The sequence below is a fragment of the Microtus oregoni genome, unplaced genomic scaffold (genome assembly GCF_018167655.1).
Source record: "Microtus oregoni isolate MIOR12 unplaced genomic scaffold, Mior012 000035F_ref0000213, whole genome shotgun sequence".
NCBI lineage: Eukaryota > Metazoa > Chordata > Mammalia > Rodentia > Cricetidae > Microtus > Microtus oregoni.
In genome coordinates this window covers 1,148,913-1,175,727 of record NW_024543094.1, presented here as the reverse complement: position 1 = coordinate 1,175,727, position 26,815 = coordinate 1,148,913, and the positions used below count along the sequence as shown (strand labels likewise).

Below are 26,815 nucleotides of genomic sequence, written 5' to 3'. Positions count from 1 at the left end.
TTATATGTTACTTGGCCTTTTTCCTTTGCAGTTCTTAATATTTTTCTTTATTCTGTATTTTTAGTGTTTTGATTATTATGTGGCGAGAGGACTTTTTCTAATTCAGTCTATTTGGTGTTCTGTATGCTTCTTGTATCTTCATGGGCATTTTTTTTTAAATTAGGAAAGTTGTTAAATATATTTTGTTAAATATATTAGGTTGGGAAAGGTTTTGTTAAATATATTTTCTGTGCTTTTGAGTTGAATTTCTTCTCCTTCTTCTATACCTATTATTCTTAGGCTTGGTCTTTTCATGGTATCTCATATTTCCTTAATATTTTGTGTTAAGCTTTTGTTAGATTTAATGTTTTCTATGACTAATGAGTCTATTTCCTCTATTATATCTTCAGTGCTTGAGATTCTCTCTTCCATCTCTTATATTCTGCTGTTTATGTTTGCATTTGTGGTTCCTGATCATTTTCTCATGATTTTTGTTTCTATAATTCTCTCAGCTTGTGTTTTATTTATTGTCTCTGATTCAAGTCTGGAATAGTTTCTTTCATATGTTTGATTGCTTTTTCTTGGATTTCTTTAAGAGATTTGTTGATGTCTTCCAATTTTTGTTTGTCTTTTCCTCCATTTCTTCGAGGGAATTTTTCATTTTCTCTTTAAGAGTCTCAAACATTCTCCTGAAGTTATTTTTTAGGTCATTTTCTTCTGCTTCATCTATATGGGTTGTTCAAGTTTTGCTGTTGTAAGGTCTCTAAATTTTACTGGTTTTGTGTTGCTCTTTGTGGTGTTGCATGTGTTCTTACCTTGCCTACTCATTTTTTCCTATAATTGGTGTGGTTGGGGCCATCTGTGACTCTGGTGATTAATCTTCTAGGTGCCAGTGGATCCAAGGCTCAGAAGGTTGTTCCTTGTGGTACAGTCAGTACCATGGTTCTAGTTACCCCGTTGATCATTCCTTATTCCTAGAGGTGACTCAGTGCTCCCAGAATTTGCTCCCCTCCCGTGGAGCTTGCTGTCTCAGGCCTGCTCTGGTCTAGGTTGCTGGCTCAGACCTGTTTCTGTAAATATCCCTAGCCTGAATCTGTTCCTTTAAAGGTCCCTGGCTTGGGGTTGGTCCTGCAAAGGTCTCTGGCTCTGATCTTCGCCCTCAGAGGTCCCAGACTCGGTTCACCCAGACCCGCAGAGGACCTGGCTCAAGCCTACTCCCTCAGAGGTTCCATACTCATGCCCAGACCTGCAGAGTTCCTGGCTCAGGCCTAGTTCCTCAGAGGTCCCAGACTCACACCCGGACCCACAGGGGTCATGGCTCAGGTCTACCTCCTCTGAAGGTCCCAGATTCATGTAACTGTTTCTGGCTCTAATCCACTTGCTCAGAAGTTGCTCCCCTGTTACCTGCTCCTGTGGAGTTCACTGTATCAAGTCTGCTCTGGACCAGGTAGCTGGTTCAGTCCTGCCTCCACAAATGTCCCTGGTCTGGATTCGCTCCTGCTTCCTTGGAGCATGCCATCTCAGGCCCACTCCCGTGGAACTCTCCGCTTCCTGCCTGTTCCAGCCTAGGTTACTGGCCCAGTCCTGCTTCCGCAAAAGTCCATGGTCTGGATCCTTTCCCACTCCCATGGAGTTCACTGTCCCAGGCCAGCTCAGGCCCAGGTCGCTGGCTCAGTTCTGCTCTTGTGGAGTTCACTGCCTCAGGCCTGCTCTGGCCTAGGTTGCTGGCTCAGTCCTGTTCCTGCAGAGTTCCAGTTTCCTTCCTTTTTAAGTTGAATAATGCTTCAATCTGTGTGTATGCATTTTGTTTATTAACTCATCAGTCAATGGAAACTTGAATTGCTTCTACATTAAAGCTATTGTAATTAGGCTGCTGTAAATGCGGGTCTACAAATCTTGTCAAGATCTGGATTTCTGTTCTTTTAGGAATATATCCAGTAGTGGAATTGCTGAATTATATAACAGTTCTTCTGTTTCAATTTTTTTTAAGATAAGGCCTGGATGTGTAGCCTAGGCTAGTACCATTTCCCTGCCTACGTTCTCTGAGTGTGTGGGATTACACACTTAATGAAAGCCTTTGGAGTCCAGCCCCAATACTCTCTTCAGAGTTCAGATTGGACACAACAACATGCAAAAAAAAGAAAAGAAAAGAAAGAAAAAAGAGGACTTTCTTTCTTAGGTTATCTGAGGGGGAATAACGAACTCTCTCACTATGTGCTTTTCTGAATCAGTCACTTTATTGTTCTCTTTCTATCCTATTCCCCATGTCCTGCTTCTAATTCCTCTTGGCTTCTCCTCTAGCCTAAAAACTCTTCTTCTTACAGGAGCCTTGAAATGATAAAAAAAATTACAAGTTACCTTTCATTAATCAAAAGCTTATTCCTATGGTAAGCAATACAGAGTTGAGCCATTGCCATAGCAACACAAGGGTTTTGAGGTTTCAGGGGTAAGACTGCAACCACATCTGGCGGAGAGGGGCACAGTGCACAGTAACAAACTTTGAGACATAGCTGTAGTGGTAGCAGGCTGACAAGTGAAGAATTGGAATGCTTTTCATAGGGTGCTTTGTGTCCAGCCTCGATTGGACATTGCAACTCTGACCTTGTACACAGCTGTAAAGTTTTAAACTTATGATTTACTTACAAAAAGTGTTTGATCTAGTTTGAACTTGCTCTGAGGTAAAAGTGAATTAATTGTATGCAGTTAGTCTGAGCAAAAGGAACAAGCAGGCTTTTAAGTGTCTGTAGTCATCATGGGACAAACAGACCTAGTAATGAAGCATGTCCTAGTATATTTTCTATATATCGAGTTTATACAGCTAAATGAGAGTTTATCTTTATTGAACATTCACAGAATTTGTGCCCATAAGATTGAGATGTAATCATGACAGCACATGTACACATTACATGAAAATGCATGGTAGTGGGGAGATATCATAGCCATTGTTGCACAAGAGAAATAAAAAGTGAAAGCAACAGTTTTCAGAGTCAGTGGTCCACAAGCCTTGCTGATGGGGTACCCCACCAGGGAATACTTCTTCTGGTGGGCTGACATCTGGATTATCAATTGCTATAAGCTCTAATTGCATTATAGTCTACAAAAGCCCATGGCAACTTCTCCTGACACACATTTGTGCCACTACACCTGGAATTTATGTTTAAATCTTATTGTTATATTGGGCACAAAGTTTCCAACTTTATTTCTGAGACAGGGTTTGTTATGCTACTTGGGCTGACCTCAGACTGTTGATCCCCCTGCCTAAGCCTCCCAAGAACTAGGATTGCAGGTACTCCCCTTGACATTCAACAAGGATTCTAATTTCTTCACATCCCTGCCAACTCTTCTCTCTGCTTTCCTGTTCCTCCTTCCTTTTGCAGCCATTCTAGTAGGAATAAAGTAGTATTCTTTTGATTTAAATTGCCCTATTAAATATTATTTAATTGCTAATATTGAACATCTTTCTTTGTACTCTGTCTCTCCCCCTGCATGTCTGTGTGCACCATGCATGTGTGCATGTGTGTGTGTGTGTGTTTGGGTTTTTGTATTTTTGTTTTTGTGTTGTTGTTATTGCTGCTGCTGCTGCTGCTGCTGTTTTGATTTTTCAAGACAAGATTTCTCTGTGTGACCCTACCTTTCCTGGCACTCACTCTGTACACTATGCTGGCCTCAATTTCAAAGAGGTCTACCAGCCTCTGCCTCCCTAGTGCTGGGATTAGAGGTATGCATCCCCACCACCCCGATCATCTGCATATTTTAGGAGAAATATTTATTCAAGTCATTTGTCTATTTTTGACAGGTTGTTTGTGAAAATATTCTTTCTCACAATCAGGTTTTTACCAATATTTTTAGTTGTTATTTTTTTTCTGTGAAACTTTTATGGGATTTGCAGTCTCCACATCCAGATATCCTTGATTCTTCAACTGGAGTCTATCAATATTCCTGAGTCTGACATTCATGACCCTTGTTCTACATACTTTTGGCCTTCTGAATAAATATGCTGTAGTTCAAATAAAGGGCTGAGAATGTAGTGCTGCACCATGCCGGCTTTAAAACCCTTCTAAAAAATGAAAGAAAAAAAACATAAGCATCCATGAAAGAAATGCTATCATAACTTTAACATTTATTCCTTATCCTTTTAAGTATGAAATGTCTTATCTATCATTGCTCCTTTTAAATTATGTATTTTCCCCAGGCCTATTACTATAAAAGGAAACTATTTAGTTTTGATGAGTTTTTGGAAGGTGGCTAATCCTTCGCACATTTATTTGACACAATCTGTAAAACACTCAGTTTTTAAAGGTTTTGAAATAATTATTATTTTCACATTAACTGAAGTTGTCATCTTTTCTTTTTCTGGTACCTGATTCCAAAGAAATTCTTTTGCAGGGATGGGGTGTTTGCACATATGCTCACCAATGCATGCATGTGTAAAGAAAAGAAGTTGTCTTTCTATCTGGGTCCTCTGTTTATCTCGTGTTTCTGCTTAGCTCCACCTTCTTTTTTAAGACAGTCTCTCTGTGAACCTGGAGCTCACTATTTCATACTGGCTAGCCAGTGCATCCTTGGGACTTGCCTGTCTTCACTAGCCCATGAGAGGGGTTACAGAACCATGCCATCACACCCAGATTTTATATGCCTGCTGAGGATCCAGTTAGCATAGCAAGTTCCTTACCTACTGACCATCCCCCCAACCCCTCCAAGAAATTCTTTAAATTGTGAACTATTGTATCCATATATCAAAAGTTAAAGACTAAATATTAATCCAATTTATTTTGATTGTTAAAGATTCATAATATATTTCTACCATATATTTAGTCCTAAGAGAGTTAGAATGTCAGAGCATGTAGAGAAAAGGTTCAACTTCCTTTTAGGCCTTGGATTTCTCTTTAAACAATTAATAAAATAAGAAAAAGAAAATTGCTGGGCAGTGGGAGCACATCTTTAATCCCAGTACTCAGGAGACTGAGGCAAGAAAATCTCTGAGTTCAAGGCCAGCCTGATCTCCAGAGCAAGTACCAGGATATCCAAGAATACATAGAGAAGGAATCCTATATCAAAGGAAGGAAGGAAGGAAAGAAAGAAAGAAAGAAAGAAAGAAAGAAAGAAAGAAAGAAAGAGGGGAGGAAGGGAGGAAAGAAGGAAATTATGAGGGAACTGGAGTAAAATCCCATATTGATAAACTTTTGTCATGAAATAGTTTCATGGCAAATGACACTTACACACCTATAGTTATACCAAGCAGAGAAGCCACTTAAGAAGAACAAATTCTTTTTTAATATAATATAATGATTCTATTCATAGCCCAGTAGGGTTGTTTTTTAGGAGGGGTGACTGGGAGGGTTGCCTGTTGAGCTAGGGTAGAACCCAGGGCTTGCTTAGGCTAGGCAAGCACTGTATCACTGAGCTACAGTTTCAGCCCTTAACTAAGACAGAAGCTTCTTGAAATAAAATGTCGCCAGTAAGCCCAGGCTAGCCTTAAACTGACAGTTCTTCTGCCTCCAACTCCCAAGTTTTGTAATTACAGATATGAACTACCATGTCCAGCACAGTCCAGTAGAACTTTTTAACCTCACAGTACATAGGAAACTATCACAATAATCCTAATACTTCTCACAATAATCCTAATACGTAGAAGTTACTCAGTATCATCTTTACTATTGGGAAAAAATATTTATTTTGAAATCTGGCATATGGAAAAGTTTTCTTTTGACTTGATTTTAAATATAACATAAATTGAAAATTTATGTTAAGTTAGTAATAACATTTAATAATATGAAATATTATCTTTTCACACTTTAAAATCTTGAAGACAGAAATTTCATGTTTACTCTACTTGATGTTTTTAAGGTCCCATTTATTTTATTTTCTTGTGATCAGAAGCTTTTATCTGCATTTCTACACAATATTCCATTCTTCATCAGACACAGAAATACATTTTCTCTGAGTTTCTATCTCTTTATCCCTGAAGAATCCCACATAACACGGCTAAGTAATCTTACTAAGCTTTTTCCTCAGTAACCTGTGCTTTGTTAACATAAATGTCAACTATGTCTTATGTGATGAAAATTATTAATTATTTTATATCAATTAATTTTTCTTATATATGCTCAAAAGAAAACAGAGGAAGGGAAGAGGGAGAGATAACACAAAGGAAGCTGAAAAGGCATAGGAAAATATTTATGTTTACTGAAGAATGCATATGTAATATATATTAGTGAGCACGTACAATAAATAATTTAAGTGAATCTATGCTATTTTGGGTGATAATGATGCCCCAAGAACCAGAAACTATCTAACAAAAACCCTAGTACCAGACAAGAAAGTCTCCTCTTTGAGTGGTTGGTCAAGGAATCCAAAAGACTCCTCAAAACATTACAGACTACTGCTGTCATCTGTGATGGTCTCTCACAACTGGAAGGTAAGACCCTATTGCTGAAGAAAACCTACACTAGACTCATGACTTCAAGAGCTAAAGCTGGCACTGACCTACAAATCTCCCCTATGAGGACAAGCTCTCACAGTATCTGAAGAAGAAAAAGTAATTAGTAGGCCTACCCACCTGAAATGCCTGTGAGCCTCAACAATGACCATGGTATGCACAAGGATATAATAGTGTCACTTACATCTCAGGCGAAAACAGCAACCACATAACTGAACTTAAGGCCAGATCAATAGAAGGACAGTCATGCTAGGTACTATAAATTTGGCCAGGTGCCCACAGAGGATGAGGTCAAGAGCCCTGGAGGAAAACCTATAACTACTACTTTCCTAAGTCATTATAATTCCCTACGGCATTCTAAATACCTACCCTTAACATCCACAGATAACTGTAGTTTTCACCCTTCATCAAGGAAGCTGGTTTTTCCAGCAGATGGAAACCATCACAGAAATCTACAACTGGTAAAAATACAAAGTGCTGACTGCAAGATGTCCAGCTTCAACTGATACATCTACAACATAAGCCCTACACTTAAGGCCCAGGAAATACCACAGAAGAAGGAGTTGAAAGATCATAAGAGATGGAGGCCCAGACATCTACTATGAGACAGTGTCTTCTACATAGGACAGAGAATTGCACCCATGAAGTCTTTATGATATGGCTGCCTAAACAAGACCAGTGTCAAGACTGACTGATATTTCAAAAGGGATAGGGGAAATATCACATGGCCTCACCTCTAGATGAAGAGTTATTGGCAACTAATAGCTACTAGATGAGGAAGAATCAGTCTTCTGGGATGAGCCCTCTGATAGGTTTTTTAATCCCAAGTGGTCAGCCCTAAAGACATACATACTAGCAACACTAAATGGATTTAGCAGGTTGTGTGTATGTGTATGTGTGTGTAAGAATATATACATATAAATATATATATACAAATATATGTAACAATAATAAAGCAAGAAGCCATGGAAAATTCTAATCAATATTCTAAATATCTTATAGAAGTAAAACAGTCAAATAGTATATGAAATTAATCTATATTTTACATAATATTTGTATTGATTATTTGGGAAATTCATGCCATGAACCCTGATCACATCACTTCCCAATCCTTCCAGGTCTGCTCCCTCCACTCCCAGTGACCACCCCCAAAAGAGAAGAAAAGGGGAAAAGTCCAAAAGTCTAATTTGTGTTGCCCATGTACTCAGTGGAGCACAGTCAAATGGGCGGGCCAATCTCCCCTACCTGTACCATCACCAGAAGTCATCAGCAGTGGAGATCTACAATTTTGACAAGTTCTCTTCGATGGCTTTCTGTCTCAGCTTTACTTTGGTGGAAGGAGGCTAGGGATTATCACAGAAGCATTCCATGCCCCCCAACTGTGAGTCTGCAGTCATCAATACCAAATCAAAATTAGCTTCCTTGCCCTTTACAGACATCCTGAACATGGCTCAGGGACTTCCACATGATCTCTAGCATCATCATGTGCCACAGATCTCAGCATTGTTTCCAGTGGCAGCACAGATGACAGACATCAAAATGGCCTCTGTTGAAGCACATGCTACAGACACCACCATAGCCCTCCGCAGTAGCACAGGCCAAGGACACCCACATGGTCTTTGCTGATAACACGACTATGAACATCAACACGGAGCCCAGCTGCAGTAGGACCACGTGGCACTGCCCGTGGACATCAGCATAACTTCAGGGGCAGCACAGACCACGGATATCAACATGGCCTCAGGTGGCTGCACAGGCCACTCACATCAACATGGCCACTAGTGTCATCACAGCCCACAGAAATCAGCATGGCTTCAGGTGATAGCATGGACCACAAACAACTGCACAGCCTTTGGTAGAAACTTGGGTCACCGACATCAACACTGCCCTGGCTGCTGTAGAACCAAGGACATCCACATGAATGGCTTCAACATAGGCTAGGGCAGTGGCCACCAATGGAAGCACATGGATCACAGAGGTCTTTTTGCAGATTTCCAGTTCAGATAATGAACTGTTCTTCATTTCAGATATCCTTGCTCAGGACCAAGAGTGGGCAGCATGTTCAGGAACTGAGCCTGTGCAAGCTCCAGGCTGCTGCACACCACACAGTTGGTACACCCAGCAAGGACATGTTCCTCCATCCATTGCAGCCTTCTCTCTCTCCTAGCACTGCCGTCATGCCTCCAGTTCACCACTCCGTTCATCTGTCTTTCTCACCTCTCCGTCGAATGTTCAGTTGTGGTAGTGGCACTGGAAACTGCAGTGTGTCTCATAGTATATTCTTTTGTCCAACAGCTTTACATGCAAACATTCATTGCAGTGAGTCACTGCTCTGGTACAAGGGTTCTGGTTTCTGAAGCACCATGAATACTGAACCATTGCTGAAACTCATCTCGGATATCCTGCTGTTGCCCAGAGTCAGGGTGATATTAGGGCTAGTCAGGGAATCCAGGGACAAGTTTTGAACAAGCTCTGCCATCCTGAGGCTCACCTAGATGGACCTTTGTGCTTGTAGGATCCCCTGCACTCTTTGTCTCCCAGCAGGGCAAGCAGCACAGGTTTCAGCCACAGTGGCTCCATGCTGGACCAGGCCGATTCATTAATGACATGTTTCCAAGGGATCTCCAAACCACTGCACACCACCCTATCCAATGTTCTGGACCTGTGCATGAATGTTGTGCTTGTAGGCTGTGAGCTTCCCCGTTATCCTGAGCTTTTAGATCTCGAGTAGAGCAAGCAGCAGGAGTTGCAGACTTGGAGGCTCCATTGTGGGGACCCAAAGATGTGGGTCGGCTTTACCTTGACTAAAGGTCAGAGAGTTTGAGCCTACACTTGCTCTTTCAAAATTATTACTAACAGGTGTGGTGACAAGATATCCTGATTTTGGGTGTGGTTACTTGGTATTTTGGGTATTAATATGGCCCACAGAGGTGGTTCCACTCCACCCTGGCCAAAGGTCAGAGAATTCAAGCCTATTCCTATTCTTTCAAGGAGATCACAGGAGGTGTGACCAGAGAGTGGCCGCCTACAGCATACTTGGTCTAAGATGTAGCTATTACATGTCTAAACAGCAGAGTGCTTAACTAAGGATATAGTTGTTTGATGTCTCAAGTACTGAAGCAAGTGATTGTTCTGCTTATCCTTTGTGTCATGTTAAAGCAGTCCTTTGCCTTCTTCCCTTCCCTTTTTGGATTGGGGTATATAAGCATATGGAAAATAAACTCAGACATATTTGGAATTCAACATTGAATATACACTGAACAGCCCTCCTGGTTCTAACCTGTTTTTACTTTTCTTTTGTATATCTGTTCCTTCTACCTAATTTTCTAATCCACATGCCCCTACCCAGGAATGTGTGAACTCCGTTGAGGCTGGACCCTGACAGATGTGGCAATGACACTATTTCTGGAGGAGTTCCAGGCTATAGGTTGTCAATCACTACCTCTAAAGGCTCTGTCTTATTTTCTTTCATGAGTCCATCCTTTAGAAGAATCTTCCCTTCGAGGAAAGAGGGTTTTTTTAAGCTGTTATAAAGCTTTGTAGACTCTTTTCCCTTCACAGCCTCCATGGATCTCCCAGGCTTCTCAGAGCTCCACAGCTGTTGCCGGTGGTCACCACCACCTTTGTTTTTCTTAGATTAATCTATTCTTAAGGAATTTTTCACAAATAAGTCTCCAGTTTTGGATTCATGTTTATACAAAGTAGCGACAGCATAAGACCTGTATAAATTCAAGCCAGACAAACATCCCAGCATTGAGCTAGGAAGTGTCACCCAGTCCCCCCACTAACTGATGAGTATGGGTAACTAAGAGCTACTAGGAAATGGAAAGTTAATTTTCTTTAGTGTGTGCCCTCTGAAACATTAAAATATTCCAGTGGACGGCCATACACCCAAGAGCATACAGGCAGCACTAAGTGAACTAAAGGAGTTAAAGAAAGAAATGAGAACACAAAGTTGAGTGGGTATGGAATAGGGGCTTGATCTGGGAAGAGTTGGGGGAAGGAGTGAATATGGTCAAAATATGATATATTTTTCTCAGAAAATAAAATATTTTTAAAAGAAGAAAAGAAATTGGCTATGATTTTTCTAAATCTTTCTCCATGTTTTTTCCTCCTTTCCTTCCTTCAAATTTCCAACAAAGCAGGCCCAATCTACAGAAAAGGGAAAGTCATAAATTGAACTAGAGTCTGAGGGCTGTTCATTTCTTTATATTTATTTTTGGGAGAGGGTCTCCTACTACATAGACTAGCTCCCAACTAGCTATATAACAGAGGCTAGTCTTGAAATCTTTATTCTCCTACCTCTGCCTTCCCCAAGTGCTGGGAATGCATGTAGCATCATGCCCTGACCTTAAGCTTTAATATTAAATTGGAGTAGGCTTTTTTAAATACTTTAAATGAAATACTAACAAGAAATATAGAGAGAACCTTCCCAAGATTTCATCCTCCAGGAAATAAATAGGCCAACACAACACTGCAGATTTACACAGAAGAGTGGGAATTAAGACATGATGTTTAAAGCACATCTGTTGCATGTGTGGGGGAGAACATTTGAAGGTAAAAGGTTACTCATTAGGGGACAGCAGGAAGGTACAAAGTCACTTTCTGGAATCAGCCCACAGCTGCAGACATGTATCTCAGTGCTTACTTTAGGGCTGTTTTGAAATTTTGTGATTATTCACTAATTTCTCTTCACCTGCAGATGGCATAATCATCTGTTTAAATAATGTGTTTAGTATGAAATGTAAATATATCAGACTCACTATGAGGTTAGGCAGATGGCTGCAACATTCTGAAATTCCGGGAAAAATATACTTCCTGACTGAAGAGAAGGCAACACAGTGTTCACAGTTTATATCAGTAACTTTCTGTTAGATGACCAAAGGGTTTTTTTAGTTTCAAAACCTGTCAGATCCATATTGATTATTTATTCAATGTAAAAATCAGATGCTATGTGAACATCTGAGAATAAAGATGTTTACTTTAATTTCGTTAATTTTCATTAGCACATAATATTATACATAATAATGGGTTTCACTGATACTTTCATACATGATTATAATGTATTTTGATCATATTCACCTCTATTATCCCTTCCTTGCCCCCATGTGGCCCTGATTTCTTTCTCAACTTTAATTTTTTTTTATTTTATTTTTTTGGTTTTTCGAGACAGGGTTTCTCTGTAGCTTTGGAGCCTGTCCTGGAACTAGCTCTTATAGACCAGGCTGGCCTCGAACTCACAGAGATCCGCCTGCCTCTGCCTCCCGAGTACTGGGATTAAAGGCGTGCGCCACTCAACTTTAATTTTTGAACTGTAGAAAATTCAGAAAACTTCCATTTTCTATAATACATAGAAACATTACATACATAGAAATTACATACATAGAGACGCACAGAGGTGGAGCGGCGGCAGCCAGACGCAGCTGAGCGACACCGCATGCAGGAAGAGGCTTTCGGGGACCGGCTCAGCGGCAGACCCAAGCGGCGGGGACAGGCGTGCAATAAGGAGAGCAGATCGCCCTACTACAATTGAATCAAAGAGGTAGGCCTTTGGTTGGCCAGGTCACTGGCACACGGGGAGCCTGGTCCTGTCCTGAAGATCCTTCGGAGGGGTGAGAGGGTTCTTGGCCTGCAGCAGGAACCACGAAAGAGAGTGAGGGCATTTTGTAAGCAGAGCCCTTGGCCAGCAGGGAAACCTGATCCGGTTTTTAAAGGACCCATTGGATAGGATCAATAGGAGGAGATGGGCAGGAGCCAAGGCAAGAATTCACCCAATAATCTGAAAAACAACATGAAAACACCAGAACACAATGATCTTACAACAGAAGTATTTGAACAACCTAACACAGAAGAAGTGGAAAAAATCGACTTTATGAAGACAATAGAGTCCCTTAAACAACATGTAAAAAATGCCCTTATAGAAGTGGATGAGAAGTATAACAAAAAGTTTGAAGAAATGAGTAAATACGTACATGATACCCTGGGAAACCAAGAAAAAACGATCAAACAGGTAATGGAAACAGTTCAAGAATTGAAAACTGAAATGAAGGCAAGGAAGAAAATACAAACTGAGGACCAGCTGGATATGGAAAATCTAGGCCAACGAGCAGAGTCTACAGAAACAAGCATAATCAATAGAATACAAGAGCTAGAAGAAAGAATCTCAGATGCTGAGGACACCATAGAGAAAATAAACGAACAGATCAAAGAAAACAGCAAAGCCAACAAATTCTCAACACAAAACATTCAGGAACTATGGGACACAATAAAAAAAACCAAACCTAAGAATAATAGGAATAGAAGAAGGAGAAGAGTCACAGCTCAAAGGCCCAGAAAATATTTTCAACAAAATTATGGAAGAAAACTTTCCCAACTTAAAGAAAGATATTCATTTAAATATTCAAGAAGCATACAGAACACCAAACAGACTGGATCAAAGAAAAACATCTCCTCGCCATATAATAATCAAAACACAAAATATACAGGTTAAAGAAAGAATATTAAGAGCTGCAAAGGAAAAAGGGCAAGTAACTTATAAAGGTAAACCGATCAGACTTACACCTGACTTCTCGATGGAAACTATGAAAGCCAGAAGGTATTGGATAGAGGTTCTGCAGAAGCTAAGAGACCATGGATGCAAACCCAAACTACTATACCCAGCCAAGCTATCGTTCATTATCAATGGAGAAAACAAGACATTCCAGGATAAGAACAAATTTAAACAATACGTAGCCACAAATCCAGCCCTACAGAAAGTAATAGAAGGAAAATCGCAACCCAAGGAATCCAACACTGCCAACACTGCCTACAATAACCCAGGCATCTAATGACCTTTCACGAGCACATCTCAAAGAAGGGAGACACACAATCTCTACTACCAAAAGCAATAAGAATGACCGGAGTAAACAACCACTGGTCATTAATATCACTTAATATTAATGGGCTCAATTCACCTATAAAAAGGCACAGGCTAAAAGATTGGATACGAAAACAGGATCCAACATTCTGCTGTTTGCAAGAAACACATCTCAACCACAAAGACAGGCACCTACTCAGAGTAAAGGGTTGGGAAAAGGTGTTTCAAGCAAATGGTCCTAAGAAAAAAGCAGGTGTGGCCATCCTAATTTCTAACAAAACTGACTTCAAACTAAATCAATCAGAAGAGACCGAGACGGTCACTTTATACTCATAACAGGAACAATTCATCAGGAGGACGTCTCAATCCTGAATATATACGCCCCCAATATAAAAGCACCTACTTATGTAAAAGAAATATTACTAGAACTCAAGGCAGACATCAAACCACACACACTAGTAGTAGGAGACTTCAACACACCTCTCTCTCCAAGTGACAGTCAATCAGACAGAAACCTAATAGAGAATTAAGAGAATTATTAAAAGTAATGAAGCAAATGGACTTAACAGACATCTATAGAACATTCCACCCAAATAGGAAAGAATATACCTTCTTCTCTGCAGCTCATGGAACCTTCTCAAAAATTGACCACATACTCGGAAACAAAGGAAACCTCCACAGATACAAAAAAATATCAGTGTCCACCTGTGTCTTATCAGATCATCACGGATTAAAGTTAGAAGGCAACAACCACGCTGCCCCCAAAAAACTGACAAACTCATGGAAACTGAACAGTCAACTACTGGACCACACCTGGGTCAAGGAAGAAATCAAGAAAGAAATTAAAGTCTTCCTTGAATTTAATGAAAATAAAGGGACAACATACTCAAACCTATGGGACACAATGAAAGCAGTGCTAAGAGGAAAGTTCATAGCACTAAGTGCCCACTTAAAGAAAACGGAGAATGCATACATTGGGGACTTAACAACACACCTGAAAGCTCTAGAAAAAAAAAGAAGCAGACGCGCCCAGGAGAAGTAGAAGACTGGAAATAATAAAACTGAGGGCTGAAATCAACAAAATAGAAACACAGAAAACAGTCCAAAGAATCAATGAAACAAAAAATTGGTTCTTGGAGAAAATCAACAAGATCGACAAACCCCTATCCAAACTAATTAAACGACAGAGAGAGAACATGCAAATAAATAAGATCAGAAATGAAAAGGGGGACATAACCACAGACACAGAGGAAATTCAGAGAATCATTAGATCTTACTACAAAAGCCTGTATGCCACAAAACTGGAAAATACAAAAGAAATGGACATTTTTTTAAATAAGTACCATATACCAAAGCTAAACCAAGACCAGGTGAATGATCTAAATAGACCGGTTACTCGCGAAGAATTAGAAATGGTTATCAAAAATCTCCCTTCGAAAAAAAGCCCAGGACCAGATGGTTTCAATGCAGAATTCTACCAGAACTTCCAAGAAGAACTAATACCTATACTCCTTAATGTATTTCACAATATAGAAACAGAAGGCTCATTGCCAAATTCCTTTTATGAAGCTACAGTTACCCTGATACCAAAACCACACAAAGACCCAACCAAGAAAGAGAATTACAGACCGATCTCACTCATGAACATCGACGCAAAAATTCTCAATAAAATACTGGCAAACCGAATCCAAGAACACATTCGAAAAATTATCCATTATGATCAAGTAGGCTTCATCCCAGAGATGCAGGGCTCGTTCAACATATGCAAATCTATCAATGTAATCCACCATATAAATAAACTGAAAGAAAAAAACCATATGATCATTTCACTAGATGCTGAAAAAGCATTCGACAAAATTCAACACCCCTTTATGATAAAGGTCTTGGAGAGAAGAGGGATACAAGGGTCCTACCTAAATATAATAAAAGCTATTTACAGCAAGTCAACAGCTAACATTAAATTAAACGGAGAAAAACTCAAAGCCATCCCACTAAAATCAGGAACACGACAAGGATGTCCACTCTCTCCATACCTCTTCAACATAGTGCTTGAAGTTCTAGCAATAGCAATAAGACAACATAAGGAGATCAAGGGGATTCGTATTGGAAAGGAAGAAGTTAAGCTTTCGTTATTTGCAGATGATACGATAGTGTACATAAGCGACCCCAAAAATTCTACCAAAGAACTCCTACAGCTGATAAACACCTTTAGTAATGTGGCAGGATACAAGATCAACTCCAAAAAATCAGTGGCCTTCCTATACACTAAGGATAAGGAAGCAGAGAGGGAAATCAGAGAAGCATCACCTTTCACGATAGCCACAAATAGCATAAAATATCTTGGGGTAACTCTGACCAAGGAAGTGGAAGATCTACTTGACAAGAACTATAAGTCTTTGAAGAAAGAAATTGAAGAAGACACCAGAAAATGGAAAGACCTCCCTTGCTCTTGGATTGGGAGGATCAACATAGTAAAAAATGGCAATTCTACCAAAAGCAATCTATAGATTCAATGCAATCCCCATCAAAATCCCATCAAAATTCTTCACAGATCTGGAGAAGACAATAATCAACTTTATATGGAAAAACAAAAAACCCAGGATAGCCAAAACAATCTTATACAATAAAGGATTGTCTGGAGGCATTACCATCCCTGACTTCAAACTCTATTACAGAGCTACAGTATTGAAAACAGCTTGGTATTGGCATAAAAACAGAGAAGTCGACCAATGGAATCGAATAGAAGACCCTGACATTAACCCACAAACCTATGAACACCTGATTTTCGATAAAGGAGCTAAAAGTATACAATGGAAAAAAGAGAGCATCTTCAACAAATTGTGCTGGCAAAACTGGATGTCAATCTGTAGAAGAATGAAAATAGATCCCTATCTATCACCATGCACAAATCTCAAGTCCAAATGGATTAAAGACCTCAATATCAGTCCGAACACACTGAATCTGATAGAAGAGAAAGTGGGAAGTACTCTACAGCACATGGGCACAGGAGACCACTTCCTACGTATAACCCCAGCAGCACAGACACTAAGGGCATCATTGAATAAATGGGACCTCCTGAGGCTGAGAAGCTTCTGTAAAGCAAAGGACACTGTCACTAAGACAAAAAGGCAACCCACTGACTGGGAGAAGATCTTCACCAACCCCGCAACTGACAAAGGTTTGATCTCCAAAATATATAAAGAACTCAAGAAACTAGACCGCAAAAGGCTAATCAACCCAATTATAAAATGGGGCACTGAGTTGAACAGAGAATTCTCAACAGAAGAAGTTCAAATGGCCAAAAGACACTTAAGGTCTTGCTCAACTTCCTTAGCGATCAGGGAAATGTAAATCAAGACAACTTTAAGATACCACCTTACACCTGTCAGAATGGCTAAAATAAAAAACACCAATGATAGCATTTGCTGGAGAGGTTGTGGAGAAAGGGGTACACTCACCCATTGCTGGTGGGAATGCAAACTTGTGCAACCACTCTGGAAAGCAGTGTTTCGGTTTCTCAGGAAATTCGGGATCAACCTACCCCTGGATCCAGCAATACCACTCTTGGGAATATACCCAAGAGAGGCCCTATCATACAACAAAAGTATATGCTCAACTATGTTCATGGCAGCATTGTTTGTAATAGCCAGAACCTGGAAACAACCTAGATGCCCTTCAACGGAAGAATGGATGAAGAAAGTATGGAATATATACATATTAGAGTATTACTCAGCAGTAAAAAACAATGACTTCTTGAATTTTGCATACAAATGGATGGAAATAGAAAACACTATCCTGAGTGAGGTAAGCCAGACCCAAAAAGAGGAACATGGGATGTACTCACTCATATTTGGTTTCGAGCCATAAATAAAGGACATTGAGCTTATAATTCATGTTCCTAGAGAAGCTAAATAAGAAGGTGAATCCAAAGACAAACACATAGGCATCCTCATGAATATTAACCTTCATCAGGCGATGAAAGGAGACAGAGACAGAGACCCACATGGGAGCACCGGACAGAAATCTCAAGGTCCAAATCAGGAGCAGAAGGAGACGGAGCACGAGCAAGGAACTCAGGACCACGAGGGGTGCACCCACACACTAAGACAATGGGGATGTTCTATTGGGATCTCACCAAGGCCAGCTGGCCTAGGTCTGAAAAAGCATGGGATAAATCCGGACTAGCTGAACATAGCGGACAATGAGGAATACTGAGAATTCAAGAACAATTGCAGTGGGTTTTTGATCCTACTGCACGTACTGGCTTTGTGGGAGCCTAGGCAGTTTGGATGCTCACCTTACGATACCTGGATAGAGGTGGGCAGTCCTTGGGCTTCCCACAGGTCAGGGAACCCTGATTGCTCTTCGAGCAGATGAGGGAGGGGGACTTGATCGGGGGAGGGGGAGGGAAATGGGAAGCGGTTGCGGGGACGAGGCAGAAATCCTTAATAAATAAATAAATTTAAATAAAAAAATAAAAATAAAATAAAATTAAAAAAAAGAAAAAAGAAATGGAAAAAAAAAAGAAATTACATACATAGAAATAAAATTGTAAACAGAGACTGCCTTAATTTTCCAGCTTCCCATTCCCGAATAATCACACAGAAACTATATTAATTACAACACTTCTTCACCAATGGCTTAGGCATATTCCTACCTAGCTCTTACATCTTAAATTATCCCATTACTATTAATCTAGGTATCATCACGAGGCTGTGGCTTATCAGTAAATTTCTGGTGTTCTTCTCCTTCAGCAGCTACAAGGCGTCTCCCTGACTTCACCTTCTTTTCTCCTCTATCTCTGCTTGGATTTTATCAGCTTGTTATATTCTGCCCTGCCATAGGCCAAAGCAGCTTCTTTTTTAACCAATGGTAATGAAACATATTCACAGCATACAGAGGGGAATCCCACATCATAAAACTGAAGGTTACAGATACAATTTCACAAGAGTTTTTAAATGGCTTCCCATCAGATATCCCAAAAGTCCTATTAATAGTTATACTTATAATTGCTACAATGAAACATGGCAAAAAGAAATACGGTGAGGAAAGAGTTCATCTAGCTTACTCTTCCACATCACAGTCCATCACTGAAGGAAGTCCAGACAGGAATACAAACAGGAAAGGAATCTGAATACAAGAGCTGATGCAGAGGAATGAAGCTTACCTTACCTTGCTCAACCTGCTTTCCTATAGAACCCAGGACCACCAGCCCAGGGGTGGTACCACCCACAATGGGCTGGACCCTCCCCCATCAGTCACTAACTGAGAAAATGCTCTACAGGCTTTCCTAGGCCCCCCATCTTATGGAGACGCTTTCTCAAGTGAAGTTGCCATTTCTCAAATGACTCTAGCTTGTATCAAGTTGACATAAAATCAGTCAGCATATGATTTTACTAGCAATGTACAAGGCTTCATAGAGCTGCTCATAGTTTGTGATGCTAGACTTAAATGTTTGTCAAATTGGTGAGTATGATGATATTTTGTTTGTGCTTTAACAAATAAAGCTTCCTTTTTAGAGCTCGTTCTTTTTTTCTGTTGAACTGGATCTCTTTTCCCTATTTAATTTGAAAGATTTCTTTTTTTGTTTTAGATTTGTATTTCAAGACTTTATGGCTTATCTTTTAACTTTTTAATGGTACCTTTTGATGTATAAAATATTTAATTTTAGGCCGGGCGGTGGTGGCGCACGCCTTTAATCCCAGCACTCGGGAGGCAGAGGCAGGCGGATCTCTGTGAGTTCGAGACCAGCCTGGACTACAAGAGCTAGTTCCAGGACAGGCTCCAAAACCACAGAGAAACCCTGTCTCGAAAAACCAAAAAAAATATATTTAATTTTAAAAAGTAGTCAAATTGACCAACATTTTTCTCTGTGGTTTGTACTCTGTGTTTTATACAAAACTCTTCCCTACATTTCAGTCATGAATATATTCTCCTATAATAGTTTCAAAACCTATAATATTTTCTAGTTTGAATTTTCATACTTAGGACTTAAATTTTTTTCAATATATAGAACAAACCTAAAGCTCATTGCCTTTTTTCATACTGCTGGGAAATGGTTCTACCATAAATTGTTTGAAAAATACATTTGGTGAGATCAGACTACTCTAAGTTACTTTATATTGTCTAAATCAGTAGTTTATCAGACTGTGCACTGCTTTGTAGTGCTGTGGGATGTCTTTCTGTACACTGTGAATATGTGTTGCTCTCACTGGCTAATAAATAAAGCTGCTTTTGCCTATGGAAAGGTAGGATAGAGCCAGGCAGGAAATCAGCAGAAATACAGGAGAAAGGTGGAATCTGGGATATACCAGCCAGCTGCCCATGAAGCAAGATGCCAGCAGATTAGTAATTCCACGGCCACGTGGCAAAACATAGATTAATAAAAATGGATTAATTTAAATGTGAGAGTTAGTAATAAGCATGAGCCATGAGTTAAATATTTATAATTAATATAAGCCTCTAAGTGGTTATTCAGGAACAGGCAGGCAGGAAAGAAACCTCCGTTTACATTGTACCAACTCCATTTTGCAATCAGCATATCACTCTGTACCTTGGTGGACATGTACACAACACCATCTGTCCAGTCCCTATCACAAAGCACAGGCTGAGAAAGAACTCATTTCTAATGTTAAAAAAAAAAGGCCTAACCCCATAAATTTATTAAGAAAATAGGGACTATAGAAGTAAGCAGGATATTAAAATCATATTAAATAAGAAAATAAATAAACAAGCCCAAGAACTTGTCAGACATACCAGACTGATAAAAGAGTGTAAGTTCCTCACCTGGAGCCCATAAACAAGGGGACACAACACAGCAAGGGTATTGGTCCTACCAACCTGTCACAGTACAACCTGCTGTACATTCAGGGATGGACAGGTAGAGAGCTCCTGACTATCCCAGAGACTTCAGCTCAGCTCCATTCTCACTGTTAAGATAGCCCTCTGAACTGCTATCTGTCCACCCACCTGCTCATCTGTCTAGCTGCCCCTTGCTTCTATAGCGTCCACTATCCCTCATTCTGCAGCTCAGCTTGAGCCCTGCAGCCTGACTCAGCAGCAACATCTTCAGCATCAATTTGTCATCCCATAGATTCTTTCCATCTCTATCAGTTCTGCTTCTCGGGCCTCTTTGAAATTCCTTTTATTCCGCTATGGCCTTTTTAACCCCTTTGAAATCATTCTATAATACACATATATAGAGATTTACTGTGATGTGGAATGAACACTCTGATCTGAGAGATAATACTAGTAAATAAAATTGTGATAAAATAACGTGCAATTAGCTCAGCTAGATACATCAAGCAGAATGGGCTGCTCAACTAATTGTTGCCAACAAAACTGTCATACCTTGTAAATTTATGATATTCGATAAATCTGATGCAGAATAAAGACACAAATGTGATTATCTATGTTTCTGACATAGCACACTCACATTATTCATTAAGCCTTAATATATAACAAGGAAATACGATGCTGTGGTTCTTACTAAAAACTATCTTTTCTATTTTTAGCATTTTGTTCTAATATATGTTTAAAAGGCATGTTCCAACGTCTTTTCTACTTAAAAATAAAGAGTAAGTCTAAACGCTTGGGTATGTTCTCTGAATTGAGTGCTTAGCATCCTCTGCCAGACCCTTTCCTCAAAAAGAATTCTATGCCCGGTGGTGGTAGCCCACGCCTTTATTCTCAGCACTCAGGAGGCAAAAGTAGGCGGATCTCTGTGAGTTCGAGGCCAGCATGGTCTACAAGAGCTAGTTCCAGGATAGGCTCCAAAAGCTACAGAGAAACCCTGTCTCGAGAAACAAAAAAAAGAAGAAGAAGAAGAAGAAGAGGAGGAGGAGGAGGAGGAGGAGGAGGAGAAAGAAAGAAAGAAAGAAAGAAAGAAAGAAAGAAAGAAAGAAAGAAATTTACATCCTATCCATAGAGGGTGGAGATTAAGAAGATGCTAATGATAGAATATCAAAATCAAAATTTCATTTTCCAAGCCACCTCCTTTCCTGAATTCCCTGCCCCAAAGGAATTTTTACTAAAGGATATTTACTATTCCCACCAAAATTCCATCTAGTCAAGTACTGCCATGTTTATCCTTCTAGAAGGAAAGGGTAATGGAGTGGACAAATAGAAGAAAAGAAATATTTCTAGGTGTGATGGAAAAAATTCATCTGCTAAACTTTATTAAAAACATTCCCCAAAAGCACAACTTTACATTGTTAAGAGGGGTACCTTTGTAGGTCTACAACTATAGAAAGGTATAGAGTGATCATTTTTCAAATGATTTTAATCATTTAAATGTTAATAATATTTTAAAAATTCTTTTAAATTAAAAATATTATTATTATTAATATAATGTTTAAAATATTCCACTTATAAAATATAAATCTGTACCATTAGAAAATTGCCCTACCCAGGTTCACAAAGAGCACTGCAGTTTTTGCAAAAAGTTATTGCTGGTTAATAATAGCTTTTTAAACACTGCCCCCTACTGTTCACATTCCGCTTCCTATGAAATTATAAGGACCACTGAAATAAAAACAATCAAGCCCTTCCGCCTTTGAAATCAGTTTAGCATTTTTGTTCAGCAGGTCAGATTTTACAGATTGGGACAATTTCCACTATACAACTGTCAGGCTTCATTAAAGCAAATCCCAGGCATTTGAACATTACTCCCATCAGTAATACAGCCAACTCCAAACGGGGCAGAACTGGACTTGGGCAGCACTGACAACATAGTAGCAACACTGAGAAATGCCAGGAAAGACAAGAATCCCCATGGTGACATGGGCAACCTTAGACTGGTATAATCAGTCTTATTTTTAAAAATTAAGAAAAAATCTAGCAGGAATGACAAACTTCTACAAAGGAAATGAGCCTTGCTTTATACCCACACAAACTCACAACTTGTAGATGACTTTTGCTTTCATATGGTTTGGTGACTAGACTTTATGAATTGCTGCTTTGCTCCTGACTTCTACTGGTTCCAATATTTTTAACAATAAACAAAAGAGAGCAGCCAAAACAAATCTCAGGTAGAGGGCTCAACATCCTGTCATTACAAGTGTATGTCAGCACTTGTGCTGGCCAGTTTTCTGTTAGTGTGACACAAGCTAGGTCATGGAGAAATGGGAACCTCAGCTGTAAAAACGCTCCCACCAGCTTGGCCCGTGGCAAGCCTGTGGTGCGTTTTCTTGATTACTGACGTGGGAGGGCCCATCTTACTGTTGCCAGTGCCACCGTGGTCCTGTGTGCTATAAGAAAGTAGATTGAGCAAGTCATGAGGAGCAAGCCAGTAAGCAAGACTCCTCTGTGGCCTCTACTTTCCAGGTTCCTGCCTTACGTTCCTTCCCTGATTTACCTGGATGTTGAAATACAAGCTCTAAGATGAAACAGACCCTTTCCTTCCCAAGTTGTTCTGGTCATGGTGTTTCATCACAGCATTTCCAAGACTGCGAGGTATGGAAGGTGATGAATCACTTAATATTAAATCAAGAAGCCTAGGGAATTTATCATATAATAATTTACACAATAATAGAGTTCATGATGTAATTTTCATTTATGTATATATTTTGATCATAGTTACCCATAGCACAATTTCCTACCCCATCCTGATTCTTTATTGCTCTTTCCAAATGGCCTCTCTTCTGATTTCATGTTTTTAACCCTCTAGATTCAACATATAAGAGAAAACATGCAATATTTGTCTTTCTGAGTCTCATTTTGTTTAACAGTTTCATCCATTTTTCTACAACCAACATGATTTCTTTCTTTATAGCTAATTAAAACTTAATTATGTCTGCACACTACATTTTCGTTATCTGCTTATGCGTTGCTAGTCAAACTACACTGATTCCATAAGACTGTGGAATAGTGCAGTAATATGCCCTATTAGATATCTCTAACATATGCTAACTTTAATCCACTTTGGCATAGACCCAGGAGTGGTATAGCATAATCATACATTATTTTAGGTTTTTGAGATGCTGTCCTTATTAATTTTCACAAGATCCATAAAAATTTATATTCTCACCAAAAATGTATGAGTTTTTCTCCCCTACCTGCACCCCCTCCAAAGTGTTTTGTTGCCTGCTTCCTTAAAGGGTAGCCATTCTGACTGGGGGAGGCAGAAACTCAATGCAGGCTTGGTTTGCACTTCTGTGGTGTCTAACAACATTTAGATTTTTTTAATGTAAGAAGCTTGGGTTTTAAAACTATTTACTATTAAACAGTTGTGTAGCCTCAGGTTCCTTAGCAATTCAGGCCACTGTCTAGATATTATGCTAGCGATCGTCAGGAGGTAGCAGTGAAAGGAAACAGAGATAGATGAGGGGGGTTTTACTCCAGAATGCCTTGCCCAATATCTCCCTAATCCCCTAACACTACCACTAAAGAACGTGTTCCATCCATTTTCCTCTTAGATGAGAACTACTGTGGTATATAATCTTTCTCCAAGGCCTTTTCTTCATTAAATCTCACAATTTGAGGCCATTGTGGTAGCACACATACTTCTAAGCCTAGCACTGAGAAAATGAAGACAGGAAGATCAGGAATTCAAGATCATCCTTGACTACAACATAGAAAGTTCAGGGCCAGCCTGGCCTACATGAGACCCTGGGTCAAAAAAAAAAAATAAGGACAGAGAATTGGAGAAATGACTCAGTGGTAAAGAACACTGGCTGCTCTTCCAAAAGTCCTGAGTTCAATTCCCAGCAACCACATGGTGGTTCACAACAATATGTAATGGTATCTGATTCCCTCTTCTGGTGAGCATGGTGAAGAAAGGTCACTCATATACATAAAATAGTCGTGGGGGTATAGCTCAGTGGTAGAGCATTTGACTGCATATACATAAAATAAATATTTTTTAAAAAACTACAGAATTTGAGAATTGGAAGAAAACTCAAAGTTCCACAATAATAACTGAAAGCCCAGAAAACCCTTTGATCCTAACTATAGTTATGTACAACTGTGGATTTGGGAATTCAGAGAAATACGAATAGCCAATAAATCTATGAAAATGTCCAATTTAGATCCTTAATAGTTCTGTTCAGCAGACTCTGTGGCTTTGGGAGAAGGAATGCAGGTTTCTTATAGAAGAAAAAAATCTCACTAAGGAGAGCATGGGGTTGAAATACCTGTGATGGAACAGTAGACGATATGGGGAGCAATCTTGTCTATATCTTCATACCCTAGGCCCATCTCAGAAAGTTTGCCAGGGACATAGTTTTCCACAAACACGTCACAGATGGCTGCAAGCTGAAGGAAGAGGTAAAAATTAATTAGATTTTTTTTTGAGGAACTTCCAAACCTTCAACAACTTTTCCCACATAATAATGCTTTCATTTTAATAAAATTCTTGCATTGTAAGAGTCCATAAAATAATAACAGGATAAATGAAGCACGTTTATGCAAATATAAAATCTTGATCAATTACTTAAACTGCTACAATCAAGAAAATAATGGTTATAATATTTTTGTAAATGTATGCTATTAAATAAATTCTGTATCTTTCAAGGGTAAGAAACATTTACTGAACATAGTCTGTCGAAATGTATTCTCAGAAGAATAAATAAAAATAAAGTATAAGTACATAAAATAGATTCAAAAAATCTCTTAAAACCTTTACCAAAAAGCCCTAAATGCAATTATATAATATATATCATCATTATAGTCTATTCTTTTATACTATTTCTAATTACAATACAGTTTAATACATTAGAACATGATTCTGAAATGCCTTCATACTTTCAAGTGCTTTTTCCAAAGAATTTTAAGTTTCTTTCATGAGCTGTATTTTGTTTTGATTTTCAGCAACTGAAGGAGTGAAACTTAGCAGACATCTCAAAAAGAGACTATGTCATCCTTTGAAGTTCTAGAAATAAAAGCACCAGATGAGTTCGTGACCTTTCCGGAGACATATGAAAAATACATTAAGAAACATGAGGATCATAACACTACTCCCGAGCAGGGGTTTATTTACTTCGCATCTTAGAGGTTTGAGAATAAACCAACAATATTAGCTGAGGCCCAGTGAGGACTTCGTGGGGAACACCATTACAGGGCATGAAGCATATGCAAGAGTGATCAACCACACTGTGAAACACGAGGACAGAAAGCAGGGTTTCATTATTCTAATGAGAATTGGAATCCCACAGGAACCACCTTAATTTCTTTTGAGGACAGATACTCTCATGACCATCTTCCATTTTCACTATATTCTGCCTCTTACTTGTCCCACCATATCCCAACATTGTCATAGTGAGGACTAAACTTCCGAAATAGGAATTCTTGGTGCCACATTCAAACCCAATACAAATAATAGCAGAAAAAGAAAAGTTGCATGTGTGTAATGAATATATCATTGGATACAGGTATCCTTTCCAAATCTCAAGTTAAGCTGAAAGGCCTCTTATATAGGTGAGCTTTACAGCAGAATCCAGGTGTATTTATTCTATTGCTATGATTAAATGCTCTGAGTAAAATCGACTTAGTGGAGAATAGGGTTTACTTGGTTTACACTTCCAGATCCGATCTATTATTAAGGAAAGTCAGGGCAGGAACTGAAACAGAAACCATGAAGGACCTACTTTCGGGTTCATGCCCTGATAACTTTCTTCTACAGCCCAGACCCACCTGCATAGGGATGGTACCACCCACAAATGGAAGGACTTCCCACTCCAGTTGTCAATCAAGACAATCTCTCATAGGCACAACTATAGGTCAATCTGATCTGGACAATTAATTCCTCAGTTGAGGTTCTCTCTTCCTAGATGACTCCAGGTTGTGTCAAGTTGACAATAAAAACCAACCAGCACATCAGATGAGCCTCCACACAAGAGCATTTTTTTAATGCTGCTGATTCTGCCAAATGGTTCTTAGGAGAATGGAAGGAAAATATTGCTATTAAATGCAAAACACACTTTAGCTACATCTTAACTAATTCTCAAATTTTGTTGATCTGTTACTAACAAAGCAGCCCTTGCAGGTGTTGTAAGAAAAAAAATAAAGAAAAGAAATGAAAGGACTAAAGAAAGAACGAATGAATGAATGAACGAAAGAAAGAGAGAGAAAGAAAGAGAAAAACTATCAAGTATCGCTAGGCTTCTATACTGCTAATATTTGTTGCAATTTGTACTACATAATAATTAATACAATGTTTAATTATGCAAATTCCATTAAATATTTTTTTTAAAACACTATTGGGTTGCAGAAGAGATAAGTCAGCAGGTAAGAATACTCTCTACCCTGCTGCACTTCTAGAAGACCCAGGTTCAGTTGCCAGCATCCACATGGTGCTCACAATCATCTGTAGCTACAATCCCAGGGAACTCTAAAACTTTCTTCTGGCTTTTACAGGCAGCTCATATATATGGTGGGCATACAAACATACAAAAAGACACCAATGCACATGAAATAGTAAACAATAATCATTAAAATTGTTTAAAACCTATGGCAGAATCCTTCCTCCAAAAATATCCAACAACTTGAGTTTGATCTCCAGAGTTTACAGGAAGGAGACAACTGACCCTCACAAGTGCTCCTCT

At 39.2% G+C, this 26,815-nt stretch overlaps 1 protein-coding gene across 1 annotated transcript in view; it reads right to left on the bottom strand.

Moving 5' to 3' along the window:
- Sugct (succinyl-CoA:glutarate-CoA transferase) overlaps positions 1–26,815 on the bottom strand; it is a 674,235-nt gene that overhangs the window by 607,776 nt on the left and 39,644 nt on the right. Inside the window, exon 6 of the mRNA XM_041630811.1 lies at positions 24,407–24,527. Coding sequence (XP_041486745.1) covers positions 24,407–24,527 — 121 coding nt within the window. The remainder of the gene's footprint in view (positions 1–24,406; positions 24,528–26,815) is intronic.